The 17,140-nt window shown below is 36.0% G+C and overlaps 1 protein-coding gene across 2 annotated transcripts in view; it reads right to left on the bottom strand.

Moving 5' to 3' along the window:
- SMYD3 (SET and MYND domain containing 3) overlaps nucleotides 1-17,140 on the bottom strand; it is a 400,426-nt gene that overhangs the window by 324,635 nt on the left and 58,651 nt on the right. For both annotated transcript variants that reach the window (XM_005526874.3, XM_088052979.1), the window contains exon 5: nucleotides 15,012-15,148. In XM_005526874.3, the coding sequence (XP_005526931.1) occupies nucleotides 15,012-15,148 (137 nt within the window). The remainder of the gene's footprint in view (nucleotides 1-15,011; nucleotides 15,149-17,140) is intronic.

A 17,140-nucleotide genomic window follows, 5' to 3' on the forward strand; every position in this document is an offset into this window, starting at 1 on the left:
TATAGCTAGGAAATCCAGCTGAATTCTCAAAGTAAAGACTTTTTTTTTTTCCAGTGCATCTTTCTATACTTTAATTACAGGTTCCCTGCCAGTTTAAATAAAGGAGCAGAAACATTTGCCACAACCATATGGAAGCATCAAAGAGCAAGAGTGTTTTCATGGGAAGTACTTCTAAAGTAGTTTTCATCCTAACTTCGAAAGTACTCCAGCATTCCTTTACAATGTTGAATGTCTTAACTTACAATAAACACATCAATAATATTTTCAAACTGATTTCCGAGTATTCTGGCACAAAGTCAAGCTTCATTAAAGGTCTTCTCTCGGGGTTTCAAAGATCATAGACTCACATGTCCCCTTCTGTAGAACCGACACATACAGAAGTCTTGTGTGATCTGTAAGACTTTAGTTTCATTTTCCCTAGAAAATGCATCTACATCAATAAAACCCTAGGCAATCCTGATTTCAGTCACCTTTCTTTTGCATAACAACATATGTCTGTTACATATGTGAAACAGCTTATTGAACAGATTATTGAAAACTTTTCACAGCATATGACTACAGTGTAACGTTAATTAGTAACACTTTAATAATAGCAGTGCTAATTAAATCTTCCTAACCTATAGCAAAACAGCATGTGCAGTGCTGCTAGTGTTATCATTCCACAGTGTACTTTTCACACTGAACATACATTGTGCTGATCATAATTCCAATATAACATCTCCCAGAACACAGAAGAGCTAAGCCAGATATGTGGAGGCAGATTGATTTACCAAGACAGAACAACATGTGAGTGGATGCAGGCAGCTTCTGGCAGCAAATCACTGTGGGAAAAATTCAAGTTTTGTTCCCTGTTTGCTCTTAAGAAGCAATTAGTGCTTCTTGCAACTTGTCCCAAATTCCATGAAATCAATGATGGGACTCTCAGCCTACCAGAATCTCAACACACAAGGTTGAACACAAGGTCAGAGAGTCAGAATGTATACCCAAGTCAAACAGCACATATATGCTTGGGCACATGATCGCCATACAGATCTGCAATCTGGACCAGAACAGGAGATCACTATGCAAAATTATCTTTCAGCCTTAAAAATCTTTCAGGCATTCTGCAAATAAAATCTATTGGCTCTCTTTCACATATACCCAGTTATAAAATCAGTGTTAGCAAGAGAAGAGCAAAATTGATTATTTAAAAAAAGCTAGTTAGCTTCCAAAAAGACCAAGTGAACATTGTAGGATCCCATGGCCAGATCTTTTACTCTTTTTTCCTAAGAACTCAGCTTAACTTGGAACAATAAGACATTCACTTTGCCTCACTATTCTAAATTTCACAATTGATCATTACCTGTATTTAATCAACATCACTTGCTTTCATGAGCTAGAATAGTAACCTGTTCTCCCTCCTGAAGGTCCTCCAAATTCTCTGTGTGATTTTGATTCTAAAAAGTGGGATTTAGAGCTTCTCATTTGCTTTGCACTGTAACAAGTAAGCAAATTTTGTTGGTCTAAAGAGCTGTTTCTTTTTTCTGCCATAAAGAACTAAGACAACTAGCATCTCCCCACTGAAATGGCAGATGAACAACAGCTACTCACTGGAAAGATGAGACACCAAGAGAAAACTTGCCAAGCTGCAAATACATACCTTAATTCATATTGCTACGTGTAAATAAATTGTTTCATGAGACCCAATGAGACTTCTAATAACTAAGAATACTAATTACAGAATTATCATCAGACAATCAAACATTCCCTACTTAATATTAGCTCAAGTAAATATCAATTGCCACTGAATGACAGCATGTAATGCACTCCTACCTTCACATCTTGGAAAGCTGACTGTGAGAACTCTGGAGTAAAACAGTTCAGGAGAAAGCAGCAGATAAATACAAACTATGATTACTATGTGCTTGTTTGATCCAACCAGCTTCATCTTATATCTGCCTATGCACCATTGCTCCGCTCCACCACAGCAATGCAAAAATGGAGTCCAGAGAAACCTCCTCAGATTGCACACTGAAAACAGAACTCCAGTCAAAGGGGTATCAGCAACACAGCATGATTAAGACCATATAGTGACATATATTCACAACTTCCCGCTTCCCCTATGTGTACAGGCTAATGCCAGCAAAATAATTAATATAGAATATGATGAACTGCACAAATGAGTAGGAACTCACCAGCCTCTCATCACCTCCATTTCTCACATTTAGGCACATTCACTTACATTACTACAAATATCTGTATGCACATCCCAAAAATCCAAGAGATGCTCTGACAAAAAGCAAAGGTTCAAATATTGTCTCAGACCTAACTGGAAAACACCACGTTCCCTTATAAGCAGGCTTGTTTTTTTGTGCCTCTCTTATGAGTCTTCACATTCCTTCATCCATCTCATCTAGAAATCGAATGAACAGAAAATTAAATTTGCCAATGTAATTTCTTGTGAATCTACAACAGACAGTAGTAAAAAGAGTTACTAGAAATCATACCATTTTGGATCTACTAAACTGGGCTGATCAGTTTGCTTATATCATGGACAGGGTTGCCAGCAAAAAATTTATTTATTCTGCTGTTTGTAGTCTAATTCTTTGATTTGAAGATAAAAACTTCAAAGAAATACAGCTGGCAGCACCATGCTTGGAAAGTAGATGTGTATAGGCTTACTCTTCTCCCAAACAATAGGCCACTTCATGGTCAAAAATCGCTCACTGCTGTGGATATCCAGCTCTTTCAGTTTTCTTTTCCAGCAGATCCCTACCAATGGATCACAGTTTGTTCCAGAATACAAAGCTACCAGACACATCTCTATTTATTTCGCAGTGTTTTCCTGCATTTACACAATTTGTGTGGTTATGGAGATTTGTCATCTCTCTGGTCTTGCACCCAGATACAGATTTGCTTTTTGCCCTGACCCAAGAGCATGCACTATGATTTATTATCTAGTGACACCACCAGCAACATCCAGGGCCATTGTGAGACATCAGAAGTCTACCTAAATTCAGCTGCTTCCAAGAAGATGAAAGCTTGCAAATAAGAACCGTTAATGTTCCACACCATCCTGCTATTATCGAGTACTTTTTGTTTACACATTCTTATATTCTCTAATTTCTGCCATGACAACATATTACAAAGACAATTAAATAATACATAAGAGGCATATCCATTAATATCATCATTAAGTCAAGAAGGTTTTTTGGTACCTGTGTAAAGTTAAAGTTAACCAGGAATAGGTATTTTTCAAAATGACAGTTAACACAATTGACCCAAATTGCTTCTATTTTTTATACCTTGTGGTTCACTCATGCTGAAGATGATGGTACAAATCTTGCCATGATTCTCAACAGCCACTGTTAATTCAAGTATATTATTTTTATAGGAGATGGTTAAATGCACTTATTCCTGATTTAACTATCAGGTACAAGGATGTTAAGACAAAAAGCTGAATTCCCTTCTTGGTCATTCCTGCCATCATTCAGCTCTGGAGTCAGCCTAGGTAGATGATTCAGGCAATTGGACAAATTTTGGTCCTGAGAAAACTGACAGATTGGGGACAAGCTGATGAAGTACTGCACTAACCTTTATCACTAGAGCTTTTCAAAACTGTGGCTTTCCAATCAAATGAACTGGAACTTACATTAAAAATTACCATCTGACTGTCTAAAAGGATAGTCTAAAGGAAAAAAAAAATGCTGTGGAATGAGAAATAATGATCTTGTATAATTAAGGCAGCAAATTATGTTGGACTCATATCTGTCATTGGTCCAAATCCACTAAGGATATTCCAACACTATCATTACATTCTCACAAGGTGATTCCTCAGCTACTATATATATATTTTTTTATAAAACTATAGACTGTACTTCACATTTTAATAGGAAAAAAAGTAGTCAATAGATGCAACGTTAATTATAAAACTGAAGGAAATTAAATCTTTCATTTAGAGAGATGTTGGGTTCAGATTTATGTCATTTAAATTATCACCAGGATGACGGATATTTTCTCAGGTTAGAAGAAACCCCGAAAATATAAAAATACCAAAGAAAAGTTGGAAGTTCAAAACTAAACAAGCAATTCTATGCTGCTGCAACAGCTTCTCACTATCAGCCACAATTTTACTCATAGTATAAAAGCAAATATGACTCTTTCAGAGGATTAGACAGCACAAGTGCACACCATGCAAGCTGCTGCTTAAAATACTTATTTTTTGAGAACAAGCTTAAAGGCTGAAATTACTACAAAATGAGAAAAATGAGAAAAATGTCAGCCTTACTTAGTCTACATAATTTCTGCATAGCAGAAAACACTGATGTCGCAGACAACGTGTGTACCCTTCTTTACTGTCTTCCCAGACTAAAGACCCAAACAAGCAATTTTCACCCACAGCACTGAATGGATGTTAACAAAGCAGCAGGTTAGCACTTCACCATTTCTATCTTGACTAGGAGCAACACATCACCACATCCTATCTATTTACATGATGAAACTCTGACTTCAGTGACTTTGTGATGCATAAAAACACCCATCAAAGGTTGCACGTCCAATCCACTTTCCTCTGAAAGCTGAATGAAAACTTGGCCTTGATGGTAATAGAAGAAGAAAGAAGATGAATTTTATATTTGTGAGCACAGGCAAAGCACAAGGTTTGTTGACAGACTTAAGAATATTCTTGCGGAATGTGAGAAGGAAGAAAGCTTTAATACTGCAGATTTCTATTTTAAACTAGAAAAATACTGCCAGATTTCCAAAAGGGATTATAAAAACTTTAATAACAGCCCACAATTACTTTAAATCCAGAAGGGAGATAAGTTCAAATCCACTATCTGCAGTATCTATGACATTAGGGACACATTTCAGTGAACACATTTAAAATTTCAAAAAGCCCATAACCAGCATAGAAGGTTTCAAAAGAGTCATAAGAAGAAATACAATTTATTGGTGATTACAGGCATGAAAAAAGTCTAGTCAATATTTATATAGTCAGGAGGAAAGGGGGAGGGAAAAAAATTAAATCACTAAGGCAAATTAGATGACTTCCTAAAGGGAATATTCCTTGGTCTGACTCTGCCTGTCAATCTACATCTAACTTACATGGGGACAGCATGGGAGCTTGCAGTGTAGGCGTGCAAGGAGAGGAAAGCAAGAAAGCTATGACAAATTATCCTTCCTGGCTGTCGATGGCAGAGTTTTTGCACCTTGCTTGCACGACCTACTGCCAACCACTATTGCAGAATATCCATAAGCACTGTCATGTACTGTCATGAAACTATTTGAGACCGCCTTTATCAGCTTCAGGTTGCTGTGGCACAAGCCAAGTGATCTCACACCAGCCGACAGCGCATCAGTGCTACAGCCACAGTGTGACAGCTGCTCACCCATACCAAAATACAGGATCAATTCAATTATCCTACTGAACCAGCATCATGGTCTATTAGTTTCCTTCTCCATCTTATTTCTGTAACAAAGTTAGGATTATTTTTAATGAAATAGAACATGACACACCACAACTACAGTTAAAGCAAAAAGATAGATTCATATACTGGGGAATAGGAAGAGAACACACTTTTGAGCACTAAATTTCATGTAAGTAGGTATAATTTAATTGACACCCACTGAAATTCCAACATGAGACGGAACTTGTTGCTCAACTGATAGTTCAGCTGTAACTAACTATAACTTCAACTATTTAGCTCTACAGCATACCTTAGACATATATTATCCTCATTTTCAGAGAGATTCTGGAGCAGCTCAAAATATATAGCAAGTCAACAATAGCACCACAAATACATGGTTCCCCATCCTATAGTCAAAGAGCATCCTATATTCCAAGAGCATGGTATTTTTCAACTGGCTATCACAATGTCATTCTGGAAGAAAAAGAGTTTTTTGCCTTTTCATCTATTAAACATGTTGAACAAGTCTCTGAGCTGATTAATAATCCTTCCACACAAAATCCGAGCTCTGCCACAGCCAAAACAAATAAAAAATGCTTTAAGCAACTCCACTGCAGGTGATTCTAAAGACAAGGATAGAACACTTTGCTGCCAACAGCATTAAAATCAGGTATAAGGCTTATCCTCCTCAATTAAAGGCTTTTAAAATTGCTGATAGAGGATGTAAATGGTTTTCATCTACTACTCAGACCTTTACTAAATATCTCCATGACCTTGTTTCATGCTGGCTTTTCCTAAACAGAAAAGGTGCCTCACCCCACACATTTTTTGCATGTACTGCAATTGCTACAACCACTAAAGCTTTTTATCATTACTGTTTCCAGTTCACTTCCATAAGGGTGTCAGAAAACAGACAACAGACTGATGTGTATATATATATATATATCACATGACAGAGACCATTGGCTTTTTAAAAAGTGTGTTTTGTGGGTATGCTCTGAGCAGAATTAGGGAAAATAATGGTAATTAATGTTCTGACCACCTGGGTCCTTTTCAGTTCTACACTAAAAAAATAATATAAAAAATTAGAAAGTAAATATAATTTTAAAAACCCAACCTGTTGCAAAATAGCCTACACTATCCTACCATTTATTTCTCTAAACTGTTTTCTGCCATTTTATTACTTTCAAGTTGGCACAACAGAAGAATGTCAAGTGAACAAGGAGTATACAACTTACCTTTCATATCCCCCCATGCTGGCCCACTCCTCTCAACAACTTTTTTATCAGTTTATGCTTTTTAATCTATGCTGAATTAACTTCCTTAAATATTTGTCTTTTTGCTTCCCTTCACCCTTCAAGAACAAAGCTTTCTTTCCTACCACACAAAACCAAATTATTAAAAATTCTACCCAACCACTCCTTGTAATATATTCTTGCTTTAAAACTCTTCTACCTCATTTTCTACACCTGGTGCTTGTTATACTGCAGGCAGTTTGTAAAAACAGATGGTACATACAACTAAATGAGAGGACCCCAATTATACCGTAAGTTCAGTTTGAAGAATTGAAGACTTACAGTCTTACTTTCACTGCAACAAGCTTTGTTAGCAAAAGCTTATATTTTAATTGTGACCATGTACCCTATATTAAAATCAGATGGAATGTTTGAAGCTTTGTTTCATGGTCTGGTATAATATCCTTTTGCTCTTCAAGGTAACTAATGTGACAGAAAATTAAGATAATTGCTATGGAAAATTATCTCCCCAAATTATAATTCAATGAAATAACTGAAAATCACTAAAACTGAAAAATCACCTTAGACAAAAAAAACTTCCTATGGTGACTCAACTTTCATTTGGCAAAGTAAAGAGAGAGGAGTCTTTTCATACTGTTTATCACCCTTATTCTAGGGTGATGTTGCAATATTTCTTCCTATTTTGTTAAAATATTTAGTAATTTTTCTGTAATCTCTATTTACGATATTGCTTCTAAAGCTGATGCACAGTGGTTGCCATTTCCTCTGCAATCTTGACTCCAAGAAACAGCACTGAGCTAAACAAATATCATGAGAAATACAATGCAAATCCTAGCAGCAGTATAGAACTATTTCTGCAAAGTTTAAAAGATACAACTTAAGATATAGGTTCTTAAAAACAACTGTGCATATTCCAGTCATCTTTATACTTGCTGACTATTCCATTGTAGAAACAAGCAGCAGAGTGTGACTGCTACACTGTGTGGTAGAACAAATGTGGTTGGTTCTGACTGCCCTACAGAACTCTAATGAAAAGGCAGCTTTAGGAACACTTTCTATTAGCCTTAATTTTCTTATAAATACTTGTCTGGTACACAAGAAAACTATAAAGAATTGTTGCTAGATCTCATTCAAGTTCTTCTTGAGGCTTATTGGAGGCACTACATATGTGAAAAGCATTATTGCCATTTAACAGAGATGCTGAAATCACAGGCCGATTTAAATTAAAAATAAGGTAAGCTTCAGGTTTCCTACATATTGCTATGCTTTCAAGAGCAGCAGAATTGAAGGGGAAACAAGGGATAGCAGGCTGAAAATCCTGTGATCTCAGACCAAGGGAACAAATTATTAAATAGACCAAAGTCTTCCCTCACACCATTCTTTGCTAAAACACCAGCTCCTTACTTTTTGCACCTCCCTGTACTTAGAAAAAAATCACCCTTCTTCAAAAGAGCTAAGACCCAGAATGAAGTCACGACACAGATTAGTCTGCATCACGCACTTTTTCTAGTACTGCTTGCAAGTCCAGGGGTCAAACAGCTCTGCTCATCAGGTGACACTGGTTCATCCAAGCTCCTGCAAGGCTGTCTACCAAATCCAAGGGAGCTGTTTTGTTAGGAGGCGTGTGCAAGCACCTGAATGAACCTTTTTTTCTCAGTTACTGGATCACATCAAAAAAGGAGTTTAAAATGCTGAAGTTCAAGAATGTAAGCAATAAAACACAACATTCAAATAAATTCTGGCTGTTTTCTATGCTGCACAAACTAATGACTGGTTTTCTCCTAACACATTTAGCTTTTCCCATTTCCTTTGAGTTTGTGTACTGCAAAGGCTGATCTTAGTTTTTTTCCCTCTTGCTAGGTAAGACAATAACTCGGAATCAGCAACACATTAGGCAAGTGACCATTCACGTTTTCTCAGTACAACTACAAAGGTCTATCAGAATGACTTTCTGTTATGTTCCTGTGGAATACAGTGGAAAGAGTACAGAAAAATTCTCCTGAAATTATTTTGTAAGTGACAAACACAGTATTACTGATGATTGCAAGTCAGTTCTTCACAGCTGTAAGTGTGAAGCTTTCAATAGCTTAAAACCTCACGCACAGAACTGGAGAGTCCATATTCCCATGTCCATATTCCCACCAAACAAAACCTTATCAACTAAATCAATAGCACTATAGGTAAAAAGATAATCACAAATCTCATGCAGTAGACTTAAAGATGGCAATAGCCAGAGAAAAACGTTCTGATAGAGTTTGATGAGCAGGAACAACAAACAACTCTAAAATAAAAAGAAGAGTCAAGAAGATTAAAATTAAAAAACAAATTAAAACACAAATGTATGTTGGACACCTAACCTTAACCAATGTTGGTATAATAATTCATGGAAATTATAAGACTTTGGCATTTATAATAGAAAACAAGAACTATCAAAATTCAAAGGTTTTTGCAAAATAGTTTTCTGGGCCATGACTAAACACAAATTTGTCAGTACTGGTCTTCAATTTACCGTGAGACAGGGTAGCAATGTACATTACCTTCGAATTACACAAGGAACAATGATGGATTAAATGTGCACTTGCTTTTTTTTTCCCTGCCTCCAGGAAAAAATCTTCACAGCCTCCCAATCACAGGGAAACTGAACAAGTGCATCCAGAGTTAATCAGATTAGCAAGCCTAGCATCAGCAAGCAACCTTCACCCAAATGTCTTTAACAACTCCTAACCTGCTCGTAACTTTATCCTAATATTTCTTTTGACTTTCTTGATATAAATTGATTTTAATTTCCCTGATTCCAGGAATTATTAAGTTAACCAGTGAATCCTAAGCAAGAGTAACTACTGAAAGCATTACTGAAGAATATCTTGATCAGGTAGATGTATCTTGTATTCCAAGGTCCTCTCAGAGAACACTGAGCCTATAAGATCTGAAGGAGCAACGTGAAGATGAAACACACTTCATCAGTCATATCATTAAGTATCTCCTCCAATTTGCATATAAAACAACACACAAATAAATTACCAGAATTTAGTATTCAGGCTTTACAGAGACCAAATGACACTACTCAACTCCTAGTTCTCTTCTGCCTATGCACATCCATACCAAAACCCTTTTAACAGTGAGATTTCTTTTTAATTGGTACTAATACCTCTTATGTTGAAAAGAAATTCTTTCAAAGCATTGAGTGGAAAAAAAGAGTAAGTACAGAAAAGTTAAAACAAGTAAAAATATCTAAATTTTGACAGGAGAAATAAACAAAGGATTTTAAAGAGACTAGGACACTTTGCCTCTTGAGGGATGTACCTCTGCACTTCATAGAGCCTCCTTACTACTTCTTAAGTTTAAAACAAAACCAACTACAGCAACAGCCTAAACAGACAACTGGTCTTTTGGTTAAAAATTTTTGTGGGCACAGAGACTAGCCTACAGTATCAAACTTGTATCTCCTCTTTACCCTAATGCCAATTTTACAAACCTCAAAAAAGTAATAAAAAAAGAAATTAATCTGACATATAAAAGTTGCACATATGTTTCTAATACATGCAGATACTTCTTCTTATACTATCCTAGACTTACAGCTCTACAGTCATTCAGATCTGTTTTTAATCTGTGTCAATTCTAAACTAACCTGAAAAGGAAAGAGTAGAGCAGCAAGACAGTGGTGAGCAGCACCTCTACCACCTGCATAAAGAGGACTGCTCACCTCCCACATATACAGGTGTGTGACCTCTCCAGTGAACTGAAAGAATGCAGCACACCTACTTTCAAAGTAGAATCCGTTCATAACAAAAAGGTGTCAAGATTGGAACTGCAGGATAGATTGAAAATTTCAGAAAGCTAAAAATTCTTTGTCTAGTCCAAATCATCCCATGTGTGGTTAAAATACTGCCTAGAAGTGAAATTTTGCACAACAGAAGAATTAGGAATTATTCTAGGAATGCTGTTATTTCAGGAGGTAAGTATCATCTCTGCTTATGTGCTGCCTTTTTCCCAACTTGGAAATTAAACCTGAGATAATTTTAGTACAGAGGTAATATAAAAGAGGATCTTTATTTGAAGGCTTTCAGGGACAGTTATGGAAAGATGTCCACAAAAGCCCACCTCCACACAGATGAGTACACATTTATAGGCTTTAGGAAACTAGCATAATCTGCAAAAAACACCAATTACGAGGACAAGTGCTGATTCAATTTCCCCCCCAGGTCAAGCCTCTTCTCTGGAGTACCCCCCTCAGCACTAGCTGTACTTTGTCCATGAAAATGTATCTCAAAGAGTTGCTGTGGGCCTTGGTTCCCAGGAAGAACCAAGATAGCACAGGGGCCTTGTACCCTCTGGGGCTTGGAGCTCTTGGAGCTTTGTCTTTCTGTGTGCCATGGAAAACCAGCTGCAAATACAATAGGATACAGAACTACAAATACATGTGCAAAGAATACAAAGAACATATAAAAGGAAAAAAAGGTAAAACCCAAAATAGCATCATATGGGGCTCACTAAAATCTTCAATCCAGTATCCTTTCCCAAAAAGTTTATCAACAGTTTCATCAAAACATCCTCTAGAAAACTTCTTTCCAATAAAATTCCATTTTAAGTTTACTAAACTGCCCTATAAGTCTGCTTGTAAGAGTTCATTAACTGTCACTGGATTTTATCTTACTGCTAGTTCATGACAGAGGTGGCGTATACCTCATTATTCTTACAAATGTGAGGACCTGAAATTAGGCAATCTTTAAAATTGCTATAATTCTATCAAACAGCAGAATCTTTTTTATTTATCAGTAATTGGAAATTTTTCAACTATTTCAAAATGTGCAAAAAGTTAATTCTGACACAGTATGAGTAGTTGCAATTCTATGTAAAACACCAAGCCTATATTTGGTCTAACAAAAGTCATCTTAGGCCTGAGGTAGAGTCACTTACAGGTTTACAGTCAACATGGTAGGAACAGAGTTTATTCAATGTCTTAAAGAGGTTCACATTGTTCTGTCTGCTAGTATTAAAAGAACCATAAATGTATACTAGAAATTTAATTCTTTATCCCACATCCATTAAATGTCTCAAAGGACTCCAGGCCACCTCCTCACACATGTAAGTAAAAGCTGAAGAATAAAAAGCAAGGACTGATTTTATCTCAAGGTTATAGAAACATCATTAAACCATAAAACCATGCTGTAAAAAAATTATCTTGACATTAGAAAATGTCTCAGTGGAGTTAAAGCCTTACCACGTAATTAGCTGCAGATAATTCTGTTTAATACTGAGGATCAGAATTTTAAAACAGTCACAACCTTGATAAATGGCACGCTAAATAAACTGAAGCTTGCAAAAAGTGATCAGATAACAAAAATGAGAAAATTCAACTCCAGCTCAAAGGACAGTTGATACAAAAGCAAATTGTCTAGTAAGGACAGGGCAACACGGTCAGAAAGAAAGGTACATAACCCTTCTGAAACACCTCCCCATCCAGTACAGCTGGTATTTTCCACAGATCTTGTGCAATCTAAAAAGACATTGGGGTGAAATTCTGCCCCCATGGAAAGAAATGGCAACATTTTCTTTGATTTTCAATGGGCAGTTTCTACAAATACACACTCAGGGGGATTCTCTGACTATTAAGAATCACAAGCAGGTGAATAGAACTATAATTAATTTTCACAAAGACAAGAGCAGGGGACAGCAGAGAAGGAGGACTCTTTAAAAGAGCTTCCGAGAAGCTCTTTTGACCTAAATCAGGTTGGAGATTTTCCAAGAACCATCTGGTATTTAGTCACCTCACCACGGGATAATTTTTCTCTTTTGTCTGGCAGTCTGTTTATTTTCCTTCTCGAGGATCCAGCATCAAACAGAATAAAATATGACCTTTGACTGGATCTTTTTGTGGCATGCAATGAAAGAACTGATCCAAAAAAGTTCAATGTTCGAATAAGCACCTACTGAACTTTAAAGGAATGTTGGAAGCAGTTGGGAAAACAAGATTACATCTTGAAGTTATGTATCTGTAGCATTTCTTTATTCACACAGGGAAGTCATCACAGCTGGTCTTCTTTAGAATTAAACCACAGAGAAGTGACTGCAGAAGTCTTACCAGAGACTTTACAGTTCCAAAGTCTTAAATTTTACCTGCTGAGAATAAGCATCCCTATACAGCGTTAAAAAAAACCAACTTTGTGTGGACAGCCAGCTCATCTTCCAAAGAACATTCCATGTTCCATGGGAATGGCAGAACACATCTGCTACTACTTCCTTAGGAATGGGGGAATACTAAATTAATATTTTAATACAATATCACACCCGTAATTCGTCAAACTTGGCAAACTCATTTGACAACCAAATTGGGAAAGTCATAAAATGCCACATGGAAAATTAGAGGATGACAACAAGGTCTTACAAAAAGCTTGACAGTTGTGCTTGACTGAACTCTGAACAAGATACTAATTTTACTCATGTAGAGCACATGGCTGTTGACTGCTCTTTTCTCCCAGACACTCACCTGTCCAGTCAGATTCTTCTATCCATTCTGCCAGTTCTTGTTAGTATTAATGATACCAAGTATTTGTACACATGACAGGTCTATGTCATTTGCTCTCCATTTTCCCAGAGCAGACTGTCACACAGATTAAGCAAAACCAGCAAAAGAAATGAGCCCTAGTCTAATGGACAAAAAAATCCCAAACCAAAAACAACAACCCAAAAACTCAGCACTTTGCGCTACATTTAAAAGGGTGGGGAAAAATTCACAGTCAACATACAGAATACATCGAGTTAAGAATATCTTTTTGATACCCAAGGTACAGTGGGCCAAATGTTATCATTAACAGGAGCATTCCCAGTTCTCCAGTTAACAAGACATGGAGCTGGGAAGTGTTGGTTTTCACTCTGCTCTTGATGGCCACATACATCACCTTGGTAAACTACACAGGAGGGGAGAGGAGGTGCACATATGTGCACATGCTTGTTCATGTGTATACATAAAAAAATAAACTTTCTGCATTCTCTTCACCAGTGTTCCAATGTGTTAAGTGATCATCACACTGTTTCTGTAAAGCCCCCTGGCCATTCTCCACCTTAAGCTTATTAATACATAGAAGGCAACAACATTTGGAAGGAATTTCTTACAAGCTGCAACTCAGCTCAAACTGATGATCTGAAAATCAGTTTTATCTTCAGCTGCACAAATTCTCTACACCAGATAACACAATGTGCATGCTTCATGTGAAATGCATCCGACAAAGTTCAGGCCAAACCAGCAAGCCAACACAAGACAATAAAACAACTTGAGTGGAGATGACAAAGGACTTAAGGGGCTTCATCTATGCACCCTTTTGACTGGGTCAATTTCAGACTGTGAGATTTTTCAGGTAAAATTGTAACTTTACATCATAGCAGTCTAATCACCAGTAAAAATAATAACAAAAAAAAAAAAAGAAAAAAACAGAGTCGATTATATTGCTCCTACTCATGTCCACAGCAAAAAATAAGAAGGTTCTGTAACTGTACAAACAGATCTCTATTCAATTTAAAAAAAAAAATGTATAGCATTTTTCATTTCTGCCAAAAAGACTCACTCTTTAATTTATATCAGAAGTAAAAAGATGTCAGACTTCGGCTTACTTCATAAGAATACACTTACTAAAACAACCAAAACATAAATAAGTTAACTTCTGCCATTTACCTTATCAATCAATTAGAAATCAAAAAAATTAAATGGAGTTAAAACTGTAAGTACTCTTCATATAAAATATTTCTGCTAGCATTGTTTGAATTTAGCATCCTGAATCAAAAGTAATAAAATATCTACACCAAAAGCCAACAATATTTAGTTAGTAACACAATAAACAACATACTGTGGAATCTAATTTTAAGTACTTTATATGTAGTCTTCTAGAATAAATTATCCACAAAGCCTCTGGAAAAAGAAGCTTGTAGGATACAGTACTATCACAAACATTAGCATATACCTCTAAACGACAAAATGGGATAGGAGTATATCTTCAAATATATTTCACTTTGCAGAAAAATTCTAGGCTGAAGAGTGATATGTTCTTTATTACTGTGAAAAAATTACTCAGGTTGATTGACTTGATTACATTTGAATTTTCTTGCTTTTTTTCTCACCCAACAACTTTAACATGATAATTTTAAAAAGGAAAAAGAAAAAATTATCCTCTGGCTAGTGCTTTAATTTTGAAGTGCTGCAATTATATTAAAGTTATATTACTTCTGCTTAAATACTGACTAAATAAAAAAGTTTGAACTCACTTTGTCATATATCACATTCTGAATGTATCTACTGAACTCACACTCAGAAATAAATTGTGAACACGAGGAAAAGATAATTTATGAGTTGTCAAAACTAGATTTTAACACTTACTTTTGTGAAGATCTGAAAAAAGTCAATTGCAGGTGGCAATTGAGACTCATCCTGGATCTCAGTTTTCAAATACAGTTGCAAAGTCTGCGCAAGGTGCCTGAGGCCATCTTTCATTTCTTCACTTAACCGTTCAGTGTCTTATGGGGAAAGAGGAAAAAAAGTAGAACATGTCATAAACAGAACATTTCACCAACGTTTTTAAAACATCCAATGGCAGCCATATAGTCTAGACATTTCCAGACCAGGAATTAATCTTGACAGAGGGCAATTTTGACAGAGAGCAGACATTTCTCATTTTTTGTGACAGTTACTTATCAACACACAGAAGAGTCTATCAGGTTGCTACTGCCAAATCATATGAATACAACAGCAAGTTAAAGATCAAAGGCCGATAGGTAAAGCAGATGTGTAAGCAGATGTCAGACATTACATACAAAAATTAGTCATCTGGGTTTGTAACATTAACCACATTAGAAATATGCTTGGAACTTTATGCAGCAGTGCATACTTTTATACTGTATTCTGCATAAATGTGTAAGAAACACTTTATGCTGGCAGATGAAACAGAAAAGTATTTATGAACAAAAGGAGTTTCATACAGAGCAACTGGCAAACAATGAATATGAAAGAATATGAAGTAAGTATCACTTTATTATAAAGCACCACTATTCATGTTCAGCAGCTAGAAATCCTGAAGCAGAAAGAATCACAGTGCCTCATTTTCTAAGTAAGTGATTATGGATGCATCAGGTCTCTGGTAACATAGAAAGTGAAACTGCTGCTGCCCTAGCAAGTTCACTGCCTGACTACCTGATTCACACTTTCCTTCTCCTACCAGTTAGTACAAAAGGGAGAATGTGAAGCTCAACATATTCAAGCACCAGCCTATAACAAAAGGCAGAGATTTATGATGCGCCATGAATCAATTTTATCTTTGCATAATGGTGAATTGCTATTTTACTATAAACATCTGCAGATGCTCAGAGCGCTACCCAAGTGCAATTAACACTGTGGATGTTTGCAAGTGATTTTGCAAGCATGAATGAATGTAAATGTTAGAAATCCAGACATGTATGTTTTTCACAATGTACAGAAAATTTCTGGTATAGAAAAGTATAATATCTATGAGGACTGTGTCTTCAAAGAACCAGCAAACTTTTAGATTACTAAAACAATCAAGTTTAAAAAATATAAAAGAAAAATTATAAACACACACTTGCATTTCTTATATAATATTCCTCTGAAAACAAAAATGCTTTTTCCTTCAAATGTAATTATTCAAGACAACATGTGATTTCCCTTAAACTATCTATACACTGCAAAATATGTTATAACATAGAGAGAAAGGTATGGTTTGTTTCATTATTGGCAAATAAAACAACCCTAGACTAAAGAAGATAAATCATATAAGAAACATGCTACAAATGGACACTGTAGCTTAGGACAGACGTGAACATAAATACCAAAACCAGCTGGAACTTCAGGGAGAACTGATAGAGATGGAAGCAGAATGCAATTATCCACACTGGAATTTTTCCAGGACATCAGAGCTAATGATCCCAAAAAAAAAAAAAATCCATGGGAATTTTAATGGAAAATTATCAAGACCTGGTTTTCTGAGCACATAAGAAAACAAAGCCAAAAGCAAAATGAAATTTGTGAATTTTTTAATTTTTTGTTTTTAAGAAACTTTTTTCAATTGTTTAAGAAACCTGGTGTGAGAGACAAAATGCTATAAAAGGCCTATGACAAATATTTTAAATAAGGCATGGGGATTTGATTATGTAACTCTGATACTTATACAAGTAAAGAAGAAAAAAATATCTGCCCCAAAATACAGCAGACAAACTATTTTCTGAATACTGAGTCTTGGTAAGTAAAAACAAAGATGATTTCTAAATTACTGTAACATATAGAGACCCCAGAGAACTAAGGAAGGAAGGAATTGTCTAGAGATAAATGAGAACTAGCAAAAGTGACAATGCTCAGAGAGACTCCTCCTACTTATTCTGAGTTTCAGGGCATCTAAAGGAATTTCAAGGAACTATGGAGATTGGGAAAAAACTTCATAAGGGGCTGGATGCCTCCACATGCTTTGTGGTTTTTCATGTTTTATATGTTTTAGCAGA

Source organism: Pseudopodoces humilis, chromosome 3, assembly GCF_049639895.1.
Source record: "Pseudopodoces humilis isolate 2021_Gansu_Grassland_sample_001 chromosome 3, ASM4963989v1, whole genome shotgun sequence".
Taxonomy (NCBI): domain Eukaryota; kingdom Metazoa; phylum Chordata; class Aves; order Passeriformes; family Paridae; genus Pseudopodoces; species Pseudopodoces humilis.